Source organism: Gorilla gorilla, chromosome 11 (assembly GCF_029281585.2).
Source record: "Gorilla gorilla gorilla isolate KB3781 chromosome 11, NHGRI_mGorGor1-v2.1_pri, whole genome shotgun sequence".
NCBI classification, from domain to species: Eukaryota; Metazoa; Chordata; class Mammalia; order Primates; family Hominidae; genus Gorilla; species Gorilla gorilla.
The window spans coordinates 17,249,429-17,264,921 of record NC_073235.2 but is presented as its reverse complement, the minus strand read 5'-3'; the positions used below and the strand labels follow the sequence as shown (position 1 = coordinate 17,264,921).

The window sequence follows — 15,493 nt, the reverse complement described above, 5'->3', positions numbered from 1 at the left end:
CAATCTATACAAAAAAGAATTATAATCCCAATAATTATAAGAATCATATGTGTTAGGCACTGTTTAAGCAACTTTATATGTTGTATTTCACTCAATCTACAAAGCAGTCTTAAAACAAAGGTTGTATTGTAATGATTGTTTTATATTTAGAGAAACTTAGCCTTGTAAGAGGTTAAGGAACTTGCCCAAGGACACACAGCTAATAAATGGCAAAACTAGAATTTGAACCCAGGAAATCCGATTCCACAGACTGAATACTTATCCACTATACTCAGTGATCATAATAAGCAATGTTATTTTCATATTTACTCTTTCTAAATATTATATCTAAAGAAATTATTATATCTAAAGATATAATTTTAGACAGTTTTAAGCACTGTTATATCAATATGCTACCTGATCATATTAATAAGGGAAATAACTTATAACTCTCAGAAATACAATGCTAAATCAATATCAAGTTAGTTACGCATTAGATGTTAGGGGCCTCGGTGCCTAATACCATATAGTCATGATATAGCCTTACAAAATGTATAAAGATATTTAACTTTAAAGTCAATTTCAAGATGAAGAAAACTTGAGCCAAGTTTTCTGAGCAGAGGAGCAGCTTACTGCAGGCCATGCATGCAGGAGGAAAAATCGATAGGAGGATACAAACATAACCCATTGTTTCAGCAGTGGAATTACATGTTCCACAATGTTGCATAAACAACTGATGAAGAGCACAGGGCTTGAGTAATTGCTAAGCAGACACCCACAAATCAAACTATTTAGTGTCACTATTCCTGGCAGTAGCACCAAACTCCATGTGGGATGCAAGAAGTTCAAAAAAATTTACACATCTTTATACATGATTTAGTGATGGACTTCTAGAGGAATTTAGACAACAGACAGCTGCCCTGATTAACTATACACATAGGACTTCTCTTCTTTATTGAATCAAATGTTGTCATGTGAGACACAAAAATATAAAATCTTTAGATTCCTTTATTTTAAAAACAAATAAAATACTTACATTATTAACAGAAGAGCATACTGGTTTCGGTCCATAAAATCTTTGGGAAGGGACAACTGTAAAGGAAGTTCTTTTAAAGAAAGAGCAAAATATTAAAGATGGAGAGTCATTTACAGGTAAAACTATAAGACGCAGAGAAAGTTGTTCTTGAATAACATAGCATGCACAAAACTTTACCATAGTCGTCAATATGAAGGATTTTAATTTCTGGCTTTCCTATCTTCTTTTTCAGGATAGCTTCCTTCAACATAGAATTGCTTTCCAATATAAAATATTCTGTAAACCAAAAAGGGTAGTGTAAATAGCTAACTCCTATGCATTAAACAGAATCAGTGTGACACAACAAAAAATTATCCACTTGTTACCATTTGGCAGGCACTGTGCTGATTAACTCATCATTTCTCTTCTGAATTACTACAACAGTTTTCTAAGTAAGCTTCATTAGGCCAGTAAAACTTTTTCATTTGCTTCTATATTAAATTTATCATTTACGTTTTCAAAATGCAAATCTGATCATATTGTTAACCTGCTTAAGAATATTTTAGCAAAATACAAGATTATCTAGCACCAAATGAAATGCGATTCACAATATCTAGGTACCTATACCAATTAAAAGTGATACAGAAACACAGGATGAGGACACCTGGATTGTAGTTCAGGTATTTAATAAGGTAGAAAAAGCATGAGCATGTTATATATTTCTAAAAATAAAAACTGCAGAATCTGAAATACATGAAAATTATATGATCTAATATGAAAAATACACTGGGTGATATTAATAAAATATTAGGCACTGAAGAAGAAAAGAGTAATGACCTTGAAAATACAGTAATAGAGAAATAGCAAAAATGAAACATCAAAAAATTTGATAAAACATGAAGTGGACATCAGTAACTTGCTGGAATTTTGAGGTACGTGCACTGTATTAAATTTGTAGATCTATTTGGAGAGACTTTACATCACAAAGTAGCCTTCTAATCCATATATATGCATTCACATATATGTTTGCATATGTATACATATTGTATACACATATATCCATGTGTACATATTGTATACAGATATATACATGTCTATGTCTGTAGAAATCTGAGTCTTTAATTTCTCCCAGCAGTATTATACAGATTTTAGAGGAGGTATTCATTTTTATCGGATTTATTCCTAGATACTCCATGGATTTTTGATGTTACTTTAAACAGCATTTTAAAAATACTCCTAAATCTTGCATTTTCATTGATGAAATGGTTGAATTTTGTGTATTGGCCTACAGATATAACCATGATAAATTCACTTATTTTCAATAGTTTATTGTGTGTATATCCCACAATTTTTTGTTTCCTTCCTTTTTGTTTTGTACACAGTATGTCTTCTGCAGATAAACACAGTTTTACTGCATATATTTCTTTGTCTTACCCATTTTACTGGCTAAGTCCTCTACTACAATGTTGCACAGAAGGAGTGAGAACAAACATTCTTGACTTTCCCAGTCCTCAGGCAGGAGCATCATTCTTTCACCATTAAGCATGATGTCAGCTGTAGTATTTTTACAGATATCATTCATGAAGTTCAGGAATTTCTTTTCTATCTTATCTTGATTAGGAATTCCTATTAGTTGATTATTATTGTTGTTTGCCAAAATTTTCAATTTTTTAAAAAATCCTTTGAGGTGTCAGTGTAATACGGTGAATTACATTGTTTGTTGAACGTTATAGCAAACATAGAATCTTTGGGTAAACCCAATATGGCCATAACAAATTATCATACTTTGTATAATTGCTAGGTTTGACTTGCTATTATTTAGTTAAGGTGTTCTGCACCTAAATTCATGAGAAAATTTGATCTTTTTTTTTTGTCCTCTTAATATATATGTCTGGATTTGGCATCTGGTCAATACTTGCCTTATTTTTTATTTTTTATTTTTTTTTTTGAGACGGGGTCTCACTCTTTTGCCCAGGCTCAAGTGCAGTGGTGCGATCTCGGCTCACTGCAAGCTCCGCCTCCCGGGTTCACGCCATTCTCCTGCCTCAGCCTCCTGAATAGCTGGGACTACAGGCCCCCGCCACCACGCCCGGCTACTTTTTTGTATTTTGAGTAGAGACAGGGTTTCACCATGTTAGCCAGGATGGTCTCGATCTCCTGACCTCTTGATCCGCCCGCCTTGGCCTCCCAAAGTGCTGGGATTACAGGCATGAGCCACCTCGCCTGGCCTGCCTTATATTTTTAAAAAGAGTTTGTGTAAACTTGGTATTAACTTATTAAAAGTTGCATAAAATGCACCAGTGAAACTAGCTGCATCTGGAGTTTCCTTTGTGAGGAGAATGTTAATTGCATATTTATATACTGTATTTCTTCTCGTGTGAATGTTTAGCGATTTGTGTCTTTTAAGGAATTTTTCCATTTCATCTAAGATGCCTGATATACTGGCAAAAAATGACGTATAATGTTCCACTATTGTCATTCTAATATCTATAGCATTTGTATAAACATCATCTCTTTTATTAATGGCATTACATTTTTCTCTTTTTCTTCATGTCTCTCACTAGAATTTTGCCAACTTTATTGATCTTGTCAGGGAAGCAACTTTTGGTTTCATACATTTTCTCTACTAGTAGTCTATGTTCAATATCATTTCCTTCTTAGTCATTTTTTAATCTCCTCCTTTCAACTTTGTTTTAATTTGCTCTTCTTTTTCTAATTCCTTAAGGTGAAAGAGGAGATCATCGATTTTAAACCTTTTCTTTTTATACAACAAGTTAGAATCATAAATTTCTTTCTAATCACAACAGTAGTAACCCCTAAATTGGGATCTGTTGTGTTTTTATTTTTATATAATAAGTTAGAGTCATAAATTTCTTTCTAATCACAGCTGTAGTTACCCGTAAATTGGGATCTGATGTGTTTTCATCTTCCTTCAGCTCGAAATATTTTCTAATTATTTAGTTTTTATTGATCAATTTGTTATTTAGAAGAGCAAGTTTGATGACAGAACATTCTCACTTCTTTTATTATTGAAACTTTCTTTTTGTCTTCATTTTTAAGTGAGAAATATCTTCTAGGTTTGTTTTTCTATTAAGGATTTTTGTTTAGTTCAGTTTGGTTTTCCATCAGCATTTGCAGCATTTTGTTCTATTGTCTTTCAGTTTCCTTTTTTCTGATGAGGTGTCTGTAGTCATTTGTTTTTACTATGTGTATAATATGTGGATGTAATGTGTCTTTTAATTTCTGATTATTTAAAATTTTTTTCTTTATCATTGGTTTTGCATAATTTGCTAATGATGTGCGCTAGTGTGGTTTTATTGACATTTATCTTGCTTTCGTTATGTTGAACTTTTTTTAACTTTTTCATCAGATTTAGAAAATTTTTGGCCATTATTGCATCAAATATTTTTGGCAAGTCTCCTTGCCCCATTCTGACTCTAATTACAAACATGATAGATGTAGATACTGGCCTATGGTTAATTTAGGTTCTACTTTCTTCATTCCTTTTCTATTTGTGTCAAGAAATTTTCTACTGATATTGTTTCAAGTCCACTGATCTTTTCTTCTGCAGCATCTAATCTGTTTTTAGTATTTTCCAGTGAAGTTTATATTTCAAATATTTTATTTTAAATTCACAAAGTTCTTTTATAAAAATATATTATCTTTGTTTTCTCTCTACATTCATTCTTTCCTTGATGGCTTTATGTATTTGTAACAGCTAATTTACTGTATTTGCCAGTGATTTCCATCATCTCTGTCATTTCTGAGTTTGTTTCTATTCACTAATCTTTCTCCTACTTATGAGTAATATTTTCTACTTTCTTCACAAAGCTAGTAATTTTTTATTAGATACCAACCATTGTGACATTTACATTTTGAAAGCCTGGGTTTTGTTGTGATCTTTTAACAATTGTTGGACTTTGTTCTGGCATATGTTGCAGGCAGGTTGATCATTTCAAGACTTTTAAAGAAATCTTTTTAGTGTGTATTTGAATGACCTTTGCTCTATGGCTAGTTTAGCACTACAAAAGGCAGGACACTTCTGGGATCTCTTCTAAATGTTCCACTACTGTGCTGATTATAACTTGAGCACATCCCACCACTCTGTGAGCTCTGGCATTGCCCACACTCATGAAGCATCTTCCTATGCATACTCAGCTAGGTATTTTCAGCAGCTGATTCAGGGTGATCCCTCTTCCAGCCCTATGCAGATGTCTTTCTCCATGTGGCTTCTTCATTTCCAGTTCCATCTTTCCATAAGCCTCAATTCCATAAAATTCCATACCATTCCTCGACATTCCATAAGCCTCAATCTTTCTGAATATCATTTTCTGTCTCCTCGACTCAGAGATATCATTGTATTATGATTAGTTTATTCCTTATTGCATTGGAGTTCAGAAATTTCTATTAACAAGAAAGCCAGAGAACTTACAACACTAATTGTACTTGTTTCCTTCTTTCAGGGATCAGAGACCCATGCTAGCTATTGTTGAATGTCTGGAAACAGTTGATTTGTATATTTTGTCCAGTTTTCTTTACTCTTTTTTTTATTATTATTAAAGGAAACAAAGGAATCAGGTCTATTTCCAGTTACTCCATGGCCAGAAAAAAAAAATGTCAAAGGTTTATCGTTGAACAAATATGATTGAATCCAAACTACTTAGAAAAAAATAAGAGTTATAATCCAATTCCAGTCTGCCCCTCTGGCCTCATATAGTTTTGCTCTTTTAGTAAATGTTTTGTTCCAGCTATGATGAACAATGTTTATCTTGCAAATGTGAACATTTTTATGTGTTCTTATGTTTGTATACACACATTCGTTTTTCTGAAAATGTCTTCTCCTTGACTTCCTCTTGTCCTGAACTGTGTGCACTTTTACTAGAGAAATAATCATAGACTGTTATAAGCATGTAATTTTATGTTTCTCCCATTGGACTATGCTGTCTATGTGTAACCTCAGGCACATCAAACTACCTCTTTTGTAAGTAAATATCTTCCCCTATTATATATATCTGGAAGACTAGATGTTCTAAGAGGTTTTTTACATGTTTAAAATGTAAATAAACTCCGATTATTTAAACATTAGTATATTTCCAAAGAAGCTATCCTAAGCATTTAATTTTAAATGCTTAAAAAATGGTGAATATTCACTCAGAGAAACTAGAAAAACAAGAGCAAACCAATCCCAAAGCTACAGGAGGAAGAAAAAAAAAAACCCCACATCAGAGCTGAACTGAATGAAATGAATACGTGAAAAAGCATAAAAAACAAAAGTTGGTTCTTCGAAAGTATAAATACAATTAATAGACTGCTAGATAGCCTAAGGAAAAAGAGAGAAAAGTCAAATAAACACAATCAGAAATGACAAAGGGGACATTACCACTGACCCCATGGAAATACAAAAAGCCTTCAGAGACTATTATGAGTGCCGCTATGCCCACAAACTAAAAAACCTACAAGAAGTTGATAAATTCCTGGACATACACACCCTTTCAAGACTGGACCAGGGAGAAATTGAAACCCTGAACAGACCAATAATGATTTAAGAAAATAAATCAGTAACAAAAAGCCTACCAACTAGAAAAAGGCCGGAACCAGATGGATCCATATTCAAATTCTATGAAATGTATAAAGAAGAGCTGCTAGTAATCCTGCTGAAGCTAATGCAAAAAATCAAGGGGAAGGGATTCCTACCCAACTCATTCTGTGAGGCCAGCATGATTCTGATACCGAAACCTGGTAGAAACACAGTGAAAAGAGAAAACTTCAAGAAAACAGTGGCTGGGCCTGAAGGTCAAGGGTGAAGATTCCCTTCAGCCAAAGGTCACAGCCAACCTGTGGTGACTCCATAGGAACAGGGCTGGTGGAATAAACAACCCCGAGCAGTTTTCTCCCTCTTTCCAGTTGCCTACAAGATTTCCTTTGGTTGAATCCAGCTGGAAGCCGTGGGGCAACAGAACCTAAGTCACCTATAGAAAGTACTTCTAGGCCAGAGAACATCGAAGAGAAGAATTGAGAGTCAAAGGTGGCTCTGGAAAAACAAATGGAAGATGCCCAGGGCACTGAGTAATAGTCCATTAAAATGTATTTACAAACTCCCATTATTTGTTATTTATAACGTCTTTTTCTATTTTCTATAGCTTTGTCATAATATTCTCCATTTAGAATTATTTTCTCAGTATAAACTACAAAAATGAAAAAATGATATAAAAGAATTAAGTTTCTGCTAGGCATGGTGGCTCATGGCTGTAATCTCAGCACTTTGGGAGGCTGTGGCTGGCAGATCACCTGAGGTTGTGAGTTCGAGACCAGCCTGACCAACTGGAGAAACCCTGTCTCTACTAAAAATACAAAATTAGCTGGGCGTGGTGATGCATGCCTGTAATCCCAGCTACTCGGGGGGCTGAGGCAGGAGAATTGCTTGAACCCGGGAGGTGGAGGTTGCGGTGAGCTGAGATCACACCATTGCACTCCAGCCTGGGCAACAAGAGTGAAATTCTGTCTCAAAAAAACAAAAGAAATAAGTTTTGACTATTATTTTTAATATGTTATAATTAACATTTCTACCACATTCTATCTTTATTAGTAATGTAAATTTTTAATGTTATTAATTTGTTAGGAAAAATTACATGGCAGTAGTTTCTTCTGCGTTTCTTTGATAACTAGTGGGTTTAAAGGTTTTCCATGCTTGTTAAATATTTTCCTTTTTCTTTTTTTAAATTTTCTCTCCATGCACTATTCTACTTCATGTGGCCCAAAAATGAGTTGTGACTTACTCATTGGTATATTTGCTTTCATTGACCCAAAGATCTACTTGCCATTGACTATAAATTTTATCTCCCTAAGTAATTATCTTTTGAAAAGAAAACTAAGCACTTGACCACTATTCATAGCCTTTTTTTGTTTTTGTTGACCTTGAGACAAACATGATTGGCTTCTGAACAGGAAAATAACATGATTTCCCTTAGACAGAAATGTTTTGTAATTTGCAGCAGAAGTTATTAGAAAAGACATTGCCTTGTAACAACAGGATAAAATTAAATTAAAATCAGATTGGAAAATTTTTAATCATCCTTTGTTAAAGGCAAGATATACAGTGTAACACAAATAGTTATTGATTAAGTGTGTCCTATATGTCATGAATATTACTCATCTTCACCGCAAACACATTTGTTTATTTGCCTCGGAGGACACTGATCTTTTGAGATGTTAACACACTGTCTTGCATCCCACAAAAAGCATGTGATAGACTTATTTTATACACTGATTGTTCTATCTATGAGATTCAACCTTCTTTCCATTTTATCAACCATACTGTCTATGATCATTATTGTTGCCATTAGAGTTAATATTGAATATATTTGATTTGCTTAACATAATCTTTTTAAGGTTTACACTGAAGACGGAAATAATGAAATAAATAGAAACTAAAATGTGTGCTAAACCATCTTTCAGCCACACAAAAACCCAAAGCAAGTTTAGAAATTTCTTGTTGCCTCGGGCATGCACTAAGTGTCTATATGACATTATTTGAAGAATATAAATGTTCTTGGTCTGTTTTCTCAAAATGATATTTGTCATTCAACCTTACACTTTTTTACCTATATATCTTCTAAGTCAAGTCACCTAACTGACTCCTACTTAAATAAGAGTATGCAATGCATGAGGCAAAAGCACAAGAGAAAAAGTAGTTATTATATTGTAGTGAATTACAAACCTATTCTCGAGTCAGACTGTCTCATTTGATCCCTGGTTCTGCCATTTATTAGTATGACTCTGGCCAAGTTATTACTACTTAACCTCTTTGAGACTAATTTTTCTCACCTGTAAAAAGGGATAATCAAATTAACTATCTCAGAGGTGTTCCAAAGTTCAAATGAGTCAATAAATATGAGCCATTATTAGATTATAGTAGCTTATGTGAAATCATCACAGAATAGAAGCACTGATTAAATAAAACTTAAAAAATGAAAGAAGGATACAAACATGGAAGAAAGGAAAGAGAAAGGAAGGCAGGATGAAATCTGGTTATTCATTTTTAAGATAAGCTCAACCATGCATTTATTTATCTACTTTACTGTAAGTTCTTGAACACGACACTCTTTCAATGTACCCTCCGACTCTGTCACATTGTTTGACAGAAGTAGGTGATCTCTTAACAAACCTAACAAATATACAAATGAATAAATGCATAAATGAAAAAGTACATATACAAAACTAGAAGAACCTGGATATCTGGAACAAACAGGATAGAAAATATATAAAATAACACATTTTTCATAATTTTCTGAAATGTCTTCAAAAGGTTATTCTGGAGGAATAACTTATGTGAGGCCCAGGCAAGAATGAACCAGAACATTAAGAGGCCAGTAAGCTAAAATGTACCTGTTTCATCAATAACTCTATTTGACTTAGGTAGTAGATATCCTATTTCGGGCATATAAGATTCACCTCCCACCTGTAACATGGCTCATATCTCTTGCTTTACTGTTTCTCTTACATACATAAGGTCAAGTTGATGGTATACACGCAGCGTTCCTCATGGTGGGGATTTTTTGAAGAAGAATTTACGGAGGATATGACTCAGAATAGATAACACGATGTCTAAGACTAATGCCAACCATAACTATTCTTAATTGTCTTCTTGTGTACTCACTTGCTGGGTTGTCCGTACTATGTAGGCTGAACACTGGGACCCCTGGACCTGGAATTTAAAAATATGTGTATAAATATTTTTAAAGATGTCTAAGTAATAATCATTACAAAGTTTACATAATAGTTTTTTTTCCCCCAAATGGAAGCACTTCGTGGTTAAAACGTAACAAAACAGAAACCAGATAACTAGCTTTCATTCCTATTTATAAGCATTTTATTCAGAAGGGTAAGAATATATGAGAAGGAAACTATTTGCAGAGATTATTGTTAAGATTCTCTCTTCCCCCAAATGTTCTATATTTCTATGTTTTTAGCCAATTCTACATGCTTTCTCTTTATCTCTAGTCTTTTATAGACTAGCCACTGATGTTCAGAAAGCTGATTCACAACCCTTTCACCCCTCATCCACTGATCCAAGATCAAATTCTATTTGCCACTCAGCCAAAAAAGAAAGCATGCATATTTGAAATAGTTCATCCATAAGAAAAGTTTAAAATTGGGTGGTAACTATATATTAATTTAAAAATACGTTAACCATAATCTTCAAATATTTAAAATACACCAGCTAATTTGTTACTGTAAAAAGTTATCTTCAAACTTCACTTCTCTAAGGAATCCCATCTAAAACTAATTTTTTTTTTTCCTGGTGTCATTAAACAAGGACTTCTTTTTTGATTACTTCATTTCATATATCAAGAGAAAAACAATGTCAAAAAGTAAGTCTTGGTATATCTCTCACTGTGTCTTAAAAAAGGACAGCTTAATATATCAGCTGCAGTAGTAGCACTCAACTCCTCATATTATAAGAGGACATATGAGTTCTATTTAATCTCTGGAAAATACAGTATCATATTAAAAGGAAAACGATTTCTATGAATATATTGTAGAGATACTGTATAAACATGTAAGACCACGCATATTGTTACAAGATAGAAGAAGTAATAATGGTGAATGTAATTGCCCAGAACTGAAGAACTCTGAAGCAGGGGAATTCAATTTCCATAGGTCCTAAATTTCCATAGATCCTAAATCTCTTAACAACCAAAGCATTGTTTTAACAAGAAGACTAGACTATTACTTTTCCTAAAGACTAGGTAAATTAGTTTATGACTGTGGCATGGCCTCGCTGATGTAAATATATTTGTTCACCTTTTAAAGTTGCTCATGTTCAAATAGCACTTATTAATTATGTGTGCATGTTTATTGACTTATTCTCATTTTTTATTTCTATACAAAATATGTAAAAAATTGTATCTCAGTAAGTCTATATATAATGTGTATCCTATTAACAAAAATTTATAAATTAAGATTATGAAATCATCTAGAGTAATAGTTGCTGATACCAACAGATATTGACCAAATACAATGAATAAAATATATTATATGAGAATTCATGTATTATCTTACCTTCACAGAATAATAAGAAATGTTGATTCATGGGACTAAAACTGGCATCAAAATATGTACATTGTTCTTTCATGAAATTACATGAAATGCATTGGCGGTTCAATAATCCTTCAGTAGAAGCACTGGAGAAAGAAAAAGGAAGTTATTATAGAAATGCTACTATTCTAGGCACTTGAATGTGTGGTGTTCATATTTAAATATAATATAAACAGGGGAGTTACATCGGTGCTTGCATAGAGGTTCACTGTAAACTATGAATCACCATATACATAAAAAGTCAACTTCTATTAGTAATGTTAAAACATACACATTTTTCTTAATCTATTAAAATTAAAATTATGTATTATTTTATGTATGTAATATGTACGCTTGTATCTATGGCTATAAACAAAGAACTGATTTCAATGGAACTCAAATTAACTTACTGTTTTTTGCATTTTTAATAGATATTTCTGTGTAAAGTCTTAAAGGGAATTTCCCACAGAGATTATTCAATGTTTAATACATACTAATTGAAAGAAGGAATACACATTTCCACAAGTCAAACAAAAAAAAATCCAGCTCTTGATTTTCTAAATTAAACATTCTAAACATTAGAATTTGGTATCAGTGCCAAATTTTCTCCATCGTTTACTTGCAGAAAAATTACCGATTTTAAAAAAGTTACATTTGTATTATAACACATATAACACTAACAACAATACACACTTTGAGATAATGAGGTGGTAAAAAGAAGAGTCATCACCATCTTTATTTTACAATAGTGGTGCTTAAGGTTACAGGAGTTGAAAAATTAATATAAGATTAAATTTCATTTATCAAATTGTTTATTTAATAAATAAGTCTGAATGCAAAATTTGGTAGGTCAGTGGATGAAAACACTGTTGAGAATACCTTTAAAAAAACTTGATCAGACAAAAGGTCTCAGTTTCATTTTGGAATGAAACATGATTTTTGGTCGTATATTTACAAATGATCCATATTCACGTTGATTTTGATGTGCAATACGCTGTAGGTATGGGGATTGGAACAGGGGTGTTAAGGCAGCTACAAGAAACAGTTCACAAAATCACAATTCCATATTTGAAACACTGTGAGATGATTACAATCCAAAAATTTCCTTATAATACTCAAAACACTTAATATATACTAAGCACAAATCATATTAGTTTCACTCATGATAACTTATAAAATATCCATAGTCAATTTTTTTCATTTTATAAAATTTGGGTTAAACCTGTATAACATAACATTTGTCATTTTAAGCATTTCTAAGCGTACAATTCAGTTTCATTAATTACATTCACAATATTGTACAATTTTCACCACAGAAAAGCTTAGAAAGTATCCCAGTTGCATACAGCTATTCAGTGACATACTAAGATTTAAAACCTTTTTCTCTCTACTCTTCCATAAAGCTTTTAGATCCAAGCTCCCTGGAGATTTATGTGGTATTTTCTCATTATTTAGATTATGAGATTGCTGAAATAAAGAGACGCAAATTTTGAGACAAAGAAAGTAACAATGACTACGGTAGCAGTCCTACTCCTGCGGGGTGCCTAGTGCCATATATTAAGTCAACCAGTGATCATTTTTATAGCCTGGGCAAGACATTGGTCGCATTTTCTGGGTCAAACACTAACATTATCTTACAGTCAAGCCAACTGGCATTTGATGAGCTATTTAAGGGAAAATTTATTGCTACTACATTTTCTTTATAACACTGTCGACTACACTAGTACATGTCAGAGATATATTGACTGTTCTGCCTCAGTCACTAGAGAGATAAGACAAGCACACAAATCTGAGAAGTCATGATGATTCAAATCACATTTTAGACTAATAATGGGGAGAAAGATTGAGGCAGTTCCATTTGCTGAACTTGACCAAGTCTAATCTTCTGATGCTGTCATTTTTCTTTGAGTTTTATAAAATGAGAGTTTTATAAGATATAAAGTGTTTCTATCTCTCTAAGCTACAGTTTATGGCTACCGATATCAATCATAATGTCTGTTTCAAGAAAGATAAGCTTTAGGTCACCAAAAGAAAAAGTGACCAGTACTTTGATCAAGATCCCAAATCCAAAATTCAAATCACTGTCTCTATATAAATAGCTTTGCTTCCTGGAAGTCAGAATTAAGAACATGCGTTCCAGGAGGTCCACGAGAATAAACTTATAAAAATGATGTATTAAGAAAGGCGATTAAAAGGACAAGGTTGCTTCTGATGAAAGCAAATTGTGTATAAATAAGAGTGTGAGGGGTGATGCAGAGGAAGTCGGGGTACTTTAAGCATGCATTTTTACTCTCAAAGGAAAGTCAGTACTACTCGGTAAGAATTAGTGGTGACACTTCTTCAAACATGATGAATTTCCCCTGAGAATATGTCATGGCAGTTTTGACACTTTAAAAATGGATCTGTGAAATGGAAATTAGAACATGTATATAAAGTCTAGAATTAATAGGTTGCTTGCCAGCCAAAAATAAAAGTCATTTTTGTGAGATCCTGGTGAAAGCTTTCTGAGTGAGGAGACATTTTAATACTAAATAGGTGTGAGCTTAAGCCTTTTTTTGAGTATAGTTTTGCATTTGGGAAATTGAACAGATGTAATTATTTTCCCATATATCACTTTATTTTAGCAAGCAATGAGCGTTCCTTATTTAAATAAGGATGCCTCCTCCTGCAACAATCTCACTGGGTTTTATGAACAACAAGACAAAGAGGGAAAGCTTCCTGCTTGATACACTAGACTAACTGTTCACAACAACATTATATTGTACAAGAATAAATTTCACCTGTGCCACATTAATGCACTGAAAATTCAAAATGAGACTTAGCAGAAGATGAAGGCACAAGGAAAAATATGTAAATCTCTCTGATGTGGAGAGTTGAGAGAAATAAGCCACAAAAAAGATATTAAGAAACTGCAAACGCAGGTGAAGAAAAGAATAAGGAGGCAGCAGAGGAGGAAGGAGCAAGCAGGGCTCCATTTTCTCCAGTCCTGTCAAGGGAGAGACTGGTGCAAGAGTGTGAAGCTTTGTCAGCAAAGTTGGCTCTTCCTAGCCATGTTGAAAAAGACATTTCAAATTTTTCCTTCCCTTCCTTATGCTACATAGATAGCCATTGAGAAGCCAATCTGTGTAAGGAGATCCTTGCCCACTGCTTACCTGTACAGCTGCCTTCCTCTGGGAGAAGATTCAGTGCTCAGAAAGTAACTGTCCAGGAAAGAAAACAACACAAGCATTAGACACAGATCTATTTTTTGTGATCTGTGAATTTTGTCACATTGTCACATTGAATCCTGAATTCACATTGAATCTTCACCTGAATTTTCACATTAAATCTTCACTTGAATTTTTAAAACTGTCAAAATACAGACAGGAGTTGTTTTGCTATACAAACACAGGGCTATGATCAAACTAGGAAACATATTTTTTTCCCCTGATAAAATCATCCTTTTTCATAACCTCTCTCAATCACTGTGTGTGAGTGTATGTGTGTGTGTGTGTGTGTGTGTGTGTGCGTGCGCGCGTGCACGCACACATCCCTCTGTGTAAGATGTCTCTGTGTGAAGTGTGGAAGAGGTCTTTAAAGAAAGGTTATTCTTTCCATGGCTGGCTTGTTTTGACTAGGACTATGGTAAGCAAAACATAATTCTATTAGAAAAGATGGCATTTGACAACGCTAACTTCCAGCCTGACTAGAGAACTGAAAACACTCACATTTTTTGAGTAGTTTCATCGTATGCCAAGATCTTTATCACTTCCCAGTTTCCTGATGTCAGATGCCGCACGGTAATTTGCTCACTTTTGCTCTGCAAAGAAATAGAAAATATTGATTTTCCTTTTATTTAAACAGCATCTCTCTGGTAAACACGAATGTACCAACTGCTTGTGACACTTTGAATTCTTTAATTCTCAGTTCACACTCAGTTTTCTGTTCCACAGGCTCAAGAATGAACATGCATTCCTATAAACACAGATCAAGGCAGGTAGGTTAGTGCCTTTATTTCAACTATAGAAAAGTCATTCAGAAAACTCCTCCAGGTGAGGGTGAACCAAGTATACCACGTTGATGGCAGCATTTGCTTCCAAGGTAGGACTTTAATCACTCTCATCTACATGACTGGCAGCTGTACAGTTAGCTTTAAAAAAAAACATTTCAGAACAAACTTTACTCCAATAAATACTCAGGTTTGTATTCATTTTAACCTTTGCAGTATGGGCATTGTTATAAGATTTGCCATTTAATGCAATAATTTTTTTTCAGAGATGAATTCATGTTGATGAAGGTAATTAGCTTAATCAATGCTTCCAAGGTGTTTATAGGACCAACGTTTAATATGTAAAAAACAGGTAGTAGTATTGTCTAAAAAATATATATTGTTTGACCCAAAAAGTATTCTTAGAAATACTATCATTCTATTCCTTAATCACT

General features: G+C 33.5%; 1 protein-coding gene across 3 annotated transcripts in view; it reads right to left on the bottom strand.

The window, feature by feature from the left end:
* DPP10 (dipeptidyl peptidase like 10) overlaps nt 1-15,493 on the bottom strand; it is a 1,401,573-nt gene that overhangs the window by 53,690 nt on the left and 1,332,390 nt on the right. For all 3 annotated transcript variants that reach the window (XM_063694707.1, XM_031008786.3, XM_019022737.4), the window contains exons 14-19: nt 14,779-14,870; nt 14,224-14,271; nt 11,057-11,178; nt 9,651-9,698; nt 1,193-1,291; nt 1,016-1,085 (exon numbers count right to left, since the gene is read on the bottom strand). In XM_063694707.1, the coding sequence (XP_063550777.1) occupies nt 1,016-1,085; nt 1,193-1,291; nt 9,651-9,698; nt 11,057-11,178; nt 14,224-14,271; nt 14,779-14,870 (479 nt within the window). The remainder of the gene's footprint in view (nt 1-1,015; nt 1,086-1,192; nt 1,292-9,650; nt 9,699-11,056; nt 11,179-14,223; nt 14,272-14,778; nt 14,871-15,493) is intronic.